This window comes from Ciconia boyciana, chromosome 1 (genome assembly GCF_034638445.1).
Source record: "Ciconia boyciana chromosome 1, ASM3463844v1, whole genome shotgun sequence".
NCBI classification, from domain to species: Eukaryota; Metazoa; Chordata; class Aves; order Ciconiiformes; family Ciconiidae; genus Ciconia; species Ciconia boyciana.
Genome location: NC_132934.1, coordinates 169,463,474 through 169,470,427, shown reverse-complemented (window position 1 = coordinate 169,470,427; position 6,954 = coordinate 169,463,474). Strand labels below are relative to the sequence as shown.

At 52.2% G+C, this 6,954-nt stretch overlaps 1 protein-coding gene across 1 annotated transcript; it reads right to left on the bottom strand.

The window, feature by feature from the left end:
* Nucleotides 1-2,435: 2,435 nt before the first annotated feature.
* Nucleotides 2,436-4,514, bottom strand: SLITRK1 (SLIT and NTRK like family member 1). Its single transcript, XM_072854054.1, has one exon. The coding sequence runs from the start codon at nucleotides 4,512-4,514 to the stop codon at nucleotides 2,436-2,438; it is 2,079 nt and encodes a 692-aa protein (XP_072710155.1).
* Between the last annotated feature and the right edge of the window lie 2,440 nt (nucleotides 4,515-6,954).

The window sequence follows — 6,954 nt, the reverse complement described above, 5'->3', positions numbered from 1 at the left end:
AGCAAGGGGGAATAAAGAAGGGCCCTCGAAATGGGAACGGTTTATATAGTTAAGCAGGACATCCCGTTTTCAGAGCTACACAACCAAACTTCAAGTTCTTTTCTAGGAGACTGCAGACCTTTCCGCAGTGACAAAGGATTCTGGAGGAATTATCTATTTCCCACGTTCAATACTTCACGAACACCCGGGACCAGGCTTCTGCCTCGTTTTCAAGAGTGTATCTCTTGCAATGTGTATGTATGTATGTCTGTTTTCTCCTCGCATATCCCAAAGGTGGACATTTTCTATAAAGCAAACCGAATCAGTATTTGAAGTTTAGCAAGTCCCTTACGGTGTTTTAGTCCTTAAAAGGATTCTCTGCCTGGAGAAAGCCAGAAGCAACGTGACTGAAATTCTCCATATCTCCGCTGGGACTCGAGCTGTGAGTTACAAGTGATCTGCAGGGGCTTTCGCCGTTACAGGTTTTACTGAGTTTAGCGGCACTTTCCCTTACAGGAACAGGATCAAATGCGAGCTGCCTGAAGTCCAACTGCAGCACTGCGCCGTGGCTTTTTTTCTGCATTTAATACCAATGGGTGCAGCTACCCAGAGCAGGGAGGGGAAAGTCCCTTCGCTAATTAGTTTCCCCCCTTGCAGCAGCTGCTGGAGCCCAGCCGCCCGCAGCAGCCCCGCCTCGCCGGCAGCCCGGCAAGCTGCCTGCGGGCCTGAAGTGCTGACCGGTGAAATCCGGCTCCGGCTTAATGAGACCGAGCTAGGCAGAGTCAATTAAATCAAATTCCCACTAACGTCCCTAATATATCTGCAGTGTGTGCAGCAGAGGCGGCGGCAGCGGCGGCAGCAGCGAGAGATTCACAGTATTAATAAAGGGATTCACTGCCGCATTATTAAAAAAAAAAAAAAAAAAGAGGCGAGGGAGAAGGGAGGAGGCAGGAAACTTCTCTGTGTTATTTACATTGGGGAAGGGGTGAGGGAAGGGTGTTTGTGCCTCTGCGTTTGAATGAATGAGAGAGAGGGAGGGAGGAAAAGAGGGAAGGAGGGAAAGAGAGAGAGGGGGGAAGAGGGAGGGAGAGAAACACACACAGAGGGCACTGAAAGGAGGCTCTGTCCCCTAAACCCAAATAACCCACTTGTAAGAACTGATGCTGGAAAAATGGTAAGGACCCGGAGTTGAAAACATTTTCACTTTAATACTGAAAAAATATGCCATTATAAAATCCTCGAATAGAATTAGTAAGTTTCACTTGCTTCCTCAGTTCTGGTTTCCTCAAGTTATACTAAGATTTACAACAGCACAGAATTTTCTACCATTAAACTTTGCAGCCTAAGCACTAGAGTGACATTAATTGGTCATGCTTAACTGCCTTGGATTTTTTTTTTTTTAATGTTTACACTGTTACTATAATAGAAATCAAGGGTACTAATTTTTACATTCAGATGGAAAGGCAATACTGAATATGTATATTGAAAAAGAAGAGAGAGAAAACAAAACCAAAGCCTCCCCTCCCCCCCCCGAAAAACGAAACACAACCCACCATCAACAAAGCAAATCTCTCCCAGCAAAGTAATTCCCGCCTAAAAAAAAAGAAAAAAAAAAAGAAAAAAAAATCCAATGAGAATATTCATGCAACTATGTCTTAAATAAAACCTTTACAATTTTTTCCACGGTAAAAGTACGATCTCTACTGCCTATTGATCACACAAAAATGGCGAAATGGCACTTTTTATTATTATACTGTATTTTGTATATAGAAGGTTTGATACGAAGGGACTTATCAGGTAAGAGGGATGATGGTGTGAACTAGACGCTGCTTCCAGTTGGGGGCTGGAGCGTCCCTGGGGTGCGTTGTATCCATGCGAGCCATGCAGCACTTTTTTTTTTTTTTTTTGTCCATTTGTCTGTTTGTTTCGGAGTCGGAGTCATTTATTTACATTACATTCATGCCTTCGTGCAACTTTCCTCTCCTGCTTTGCTGTCAGGAGGAGGCCGCCACCAGCCTTTCCTCCGCCCCCCTCCTCTTCCCGGCCTCTCGGAGAGGGGTCGGTCCACAAGGGAAGAGGGCAAAAAAGCAAAACAAACCCCAACACAACAGAACAAAAGCACAACAAAACCAGGAGCCGTGTTTCGCCCTGCCGGAGCCGAAGGAAGCGGGTCTTCGCTTGTCCGTTGCAGCCCCGGCAGCGCACGGGCGGGGGCTGCGCCCACCGCGCCGGGCAGCGCGGAGCTGCGGTGATGCGCCCCGGCGCCGGCCTCCCCCCACCGCGCACCGGCCCTCGGTGCTTGTTAGGGGGGTCGTGCGTGCGTGCGTGTGTGTGTTTTGTTTCTCACAAAAGGTAGCCGAGGTGCAGAGCCGTCCGCGGCCGGCGTTTGCCGCCCCACCGGCCGGAGCGCGAAGGGCCGGTCCCGGGTGGCGGCCGCCCCCGCCCCGCCCGCCGCCTCAGTCCGACAGGGAGTGGGAGCCGCAGTCGTAAACCCTGTGGGCCCCGTCGGCGCTGTAGGGCCCGTTGTGCCAGTAGGACGAGTCGCAGACCGTCTGCAAGGAGTTGATTTCGGATGCAGAGGAGTTGGCGTCCCTCCTCTTGGACCGCTTTCTGTTCCTCAGGATGAACACCAGCATGCCAACCACCGTGAAGGCAGAGGTCACAAAAACCAGCAGGAGCCCTGGCACCAGCACTGAAATAGAGACCCGGCTGGTCTCCAAGTAGGAGTTGGAGTGAGTACCTGTCTCCGTCAACCCGGTGCTATTTTTGTTAGTAGAAGTTAATGTGGGCGAGATTTTTAACTGAGGGCAAATCACGTCATTGGAGAGAGACTCGAAATCCTCCTTGAAGAAATCTTCAGGGGACTCGCACCTCAGGTCGCTCATAATCACCTTGGGGCGCAGCATCTCCGCCCACTGTTTGAAAGGCACGATAGGGCAAGTACAGTCCCACGGGTTGCCGTGCAGGTCGATTTGGGTGATGGAGGTGAGCTGGTCCAGCACCCCGGCCACCGGGAGGTACATGAAATAATTGTTGTGTATGCTCAGCTTGGAAAGCGAGACCCCGGCGAACACATCTACTGGGAGAGACCTCAGCAGGTTGTTGTTGAGGATGAGGACTCTCAGTTTGGGCATCGCATTGAAGGTGCCAGGCATGATCAGCTGGATCCCATTAAACTCCACGTTGAGATACTCCAGGTTTTGCAGCCCAGCGAATTTCTCCCGGGACAGGGTGTCTAAGTAGTTGCTATCCATGTAGAGCCATCGGAGATCAAAGAGGTTCTTGAACGTGTTGTTCTCGACGGTGGCAATGTTGTTGTTGCCCAGATCCAGTAAATTAAGTTTCCGGTAATCCATAAAGTGGGATTTCCTGATGGTGTGTATTCTGTTGTCTCTCAGAAACAGCTCCTGCACGTTGGATGGCTTGGGCTTCAAATCCACCAAGCTGCTCACATTCCTGTCATTGCAATTAACCTTTAAACCCGAGCCAGGGATCTGATCGCAGCTGCAGATCTGCGGGCAGGACATGGTAGCCGGTAGCTTGCTTTTGGCGCTAACTGTCGACACGGCAACAGTGGGTCTGGTCTTGATTTGCCAGTTGACGGGAATCTTTGTACCTCCATTTGGACCAGATCCTGGCGTGGCAGGGTCTTCTTTGCCATGTATTTTAAAGGGGGTTGGAATGGGACCAGGATCGCAGGTTTCTTCTTCGGCAGGGGGAGCAGCTAGGCTAGAATCCACTCTGTTCTTTTTGCACAGCTCTTGCTCTGTGGTCTCATTTAAATCTTTGCCCTGCAACCTAGTGGGAGCCTCACAAATCACTCTGCCGATCAAAGCGTTTTTGGGTATGTTTTCCAGCCATTCCTTCAATGACAGCAGATCGCAAGTGCAGTCCCAGGGGTTATCCTCTAGCAGGATTTCAGCAATGCCTGGGATCTGCTCCAGGACCTCCTCGTAAGGCAAGGTTTTAAGACGGTTTCCCCGGAGGTCGAGGTGGGTGATCGGCACATACTGAAACACGTTGGGGGGCAAGGTGCTGATGAGATTGTCATTTAGAATCAGCACCTCTAGCTTGTTTAAGTCCCTAAATGCTCCCGGGTCAATATCCCGCAATAGATTAAAATCTGCCTGGAGGTATTCCAGATCGTCCAGCCCCAGGAAAGTCTGCTTCCTGAACGATTTGATCTTATTGTTGTTTATGTGCAAGCGTTTCACCAGCTGCAGCCCAAGGAAAGCCCCAGGAACAATCTCATGCAAACCGTTGTTTTCCATGTGCAAACTGACTGCATTGTAAAAGTTAGCAAACTCATTAGGGAACAGTCGAGTCAGGGAATTGCCATGCAGGAATAAATGGTAAAACTGGGAAGTTGGGGCGGTGAAATGTTGCAGGCTGGTAAATCCCTTTTTCTCACAGTCTACGTGCAAATCCCCTTCTATCTCGTTGCAGGCACAGATCTTCTCTTTGCAAACGTCCCCTGTAACGTTTCCAGCAGCAAAACAAAGAGACGTCTCCAGCAACAGAATCCAAAGCAGCATTTTTAAACCGAGCAATTCATTCCCGATCTCATCACAAAGTAACAGCAACCATCCTCCTCACACGGAAAGCAATTCCAGTTCATTCAATACATGAAATGTCCGAACCACCACCAAAGGGGGAGAAAAAAAAAAATGTGATGAGGGGGAGCAGGGAGGGTCGGCGGAGGGGGGGGACTCTTTCTTTTATCCTCTCTCCCTCTCTCCCCCCCCCCACGTACAACTGCAACAGCCCAGATTCCAGTCAATAATTATATCCACAAACTATCCAGGCACGTACTGCAAGGCACGCAAAAAAAAAAAAAAAAAAAAAAAGTAGAAGGAAAAAAAAATCCCCCTCCTCGATCCCCCTCCCTGACGCCTCCGGGGCGGCTAAGTGGAGGTCTGCCGGCCGATCTGGCTCACCGGCACGGGAACGGTGCTGCTAGCCACCGGCCGCCGCTGCATGTTAGAGAGGCGCAGGCGGAGAGCGCGGCGCTGGCCGCGGAGGCTGCCGCTGTGCGCGGCTCCGCGCCGGACTGACCTTGCCGCGCGGCCGCGGAGCCGCGCTCCTGGCTGCCGGCCGCCCGCCGGGCGCTGTCCAGCGCCCCGGTGCTGAAAGCGCGCCCAGCCTAGGCGCTGGCCGCCCGGCCGCCGGCGCTGCGCGGCGCCTGCCCCCGCTGCGGTGCGCGGCTGCCCATGCCTGCCGGCGGCCGGAGCCTGCCGCGGGGCCGGGGCCGGGGCCGGGGCCGCCCGCCCGCCCGCGCCGCGCCGCGCCTCGCCTCGCCTCGCCTCGCCTCGCCTCGCCTCGCCTCGCCCTGCCGGCCGCGCTGCCTCCCCTCCTCGCTCGCTCGCTCGCTCGCTCGCTCTTCTTTCCTTTTTCTTCCGCTGCTGCCGAGTCGCACGCTCGCACACACTCACATGCACGCAGAGGGAGAGTTGCTAAGAGGCTCTGCTCGTTTCAACCTGGTGCACTCTGAAAGATCTGACACCCTCTGCTGAGCTGCAGTGGCAAAAATCCATCTGCTGAGGGAATGCTGGAGAAAAAAAAAATCAATCCACGTACAGGGCAAGCGTTAAAAACGTTGGCATTAAAAGCTGTCGATCTATTTAGATGCTTTCTCCTAAATGGATTATTTAATTTATTTCTTTTCTTTTAAGATGGAAAGTTTAGCATTCCCCTCCTCCCGACTACTTCCCTATTGCCCCCATTCACACACACTCGCACCTGCACAAGCAGGCGAGGAAGGTGCGTTTGCCTTTTTGTATTTCCCAATGGCTTGAACAGAATTAGTGTCAGGGTGTCAAGCGACTAGCAATTTGAGGTAATTATTCTGCACGCCATTTTTATCTTTGCTTTAAATGCATTTTTTCCTCCCCTGCAATCTATAGTGTTTCATGCTGGATTTGGTCTCTTGCTGGCATTCTCTATGCAATGTTGAACCGTGGATTATTGCATTATATATATGTATATTTATAATTTAGACGATCACAGAGAAGAAGGGGGGGTAGTGACGAGGGGATTGCTGCACTGTTAGCCATTCACGCTACCTGTTCCCACAGAGTATAGTGTCTCCCTTAAGGAGGGGAGGAGAGGGCTGAAACCGACAGTTGTGCATCTTGACATTCTTATCTATATATAAAAATCTAGAGACGCATATATGTATATGCATAGATATTTCTCTAGGGATGCGCCTAATATCCTCTCTGTGGAAATAAAACGCCTGCTTCCCTCGACCCCCTCCCACCCCCCCCCTCCCCCCGCCACCCTTTCCAGCTCCCACCCTTCTGACAAAAGAGATTACACAGCGGAAAAATCGGTGCCTGGCCTTAAAGAACGGAGCCAAGCATACAAAAGTTTCTGCATCATTTGGACGGGTTTCAGATGCCTACGAGCGAAGAACCAGTTGCACCTCTGGTGGTGCAAGTGGAAACCCGCGTTTCCCCCTGCCTTGTCAAACCGTGCTGCGGAGGAGGAGGAGGAGGAGGAGGAGGAGGAGAAAGAGGAGGAGGAGGAGGAGGAGGAGGAGGAGGAGGAGGAGGATGAGAAGGAGGAGGAGGAGGCGGGGGCAGGAGAGGCAGCCCGGCCGCCGGGTGCCTCCTGCAGCCCGGGGCTGTACCTCTCCCCTTCGGCGCCGCTGGTGAACTTTGCGGCATACTGGTAGGGGGGGATGTAACCGCGGGGGTGGGCTGGAGGAGGGTTATTTATAGGGAAAGCCAGGGAGCCATATGGAGCCTGCACCCCCTGGTCCCGGCGGCATGCTAATTTGGTGAAAGCTTTTCCCTGGCTGCCGCTTGGAAGTAAATTAGACATCCTGCCGACGATGATCTTATCAAATTAATGTAATTAGACCACAGACAAGTTACAACAGTTACCGTAGCCATTTCGGGTCCCCAAGATGAAGATTTGGCCTTTCGGTTCGTTACGGTGGGCAGGGACTACGGAGGGAGGGGAGAGCGGGGG

Excerpts from the sequence above, each read along its gene's own strand:
- SLITRK1 (XM_072854054.1), bottom strand. The coding sequence starts at position 4,514 with ATGCTGCTTTGGATTCTGTTGCTGGAGACGTCTCTTTGTTTTGCTGCT.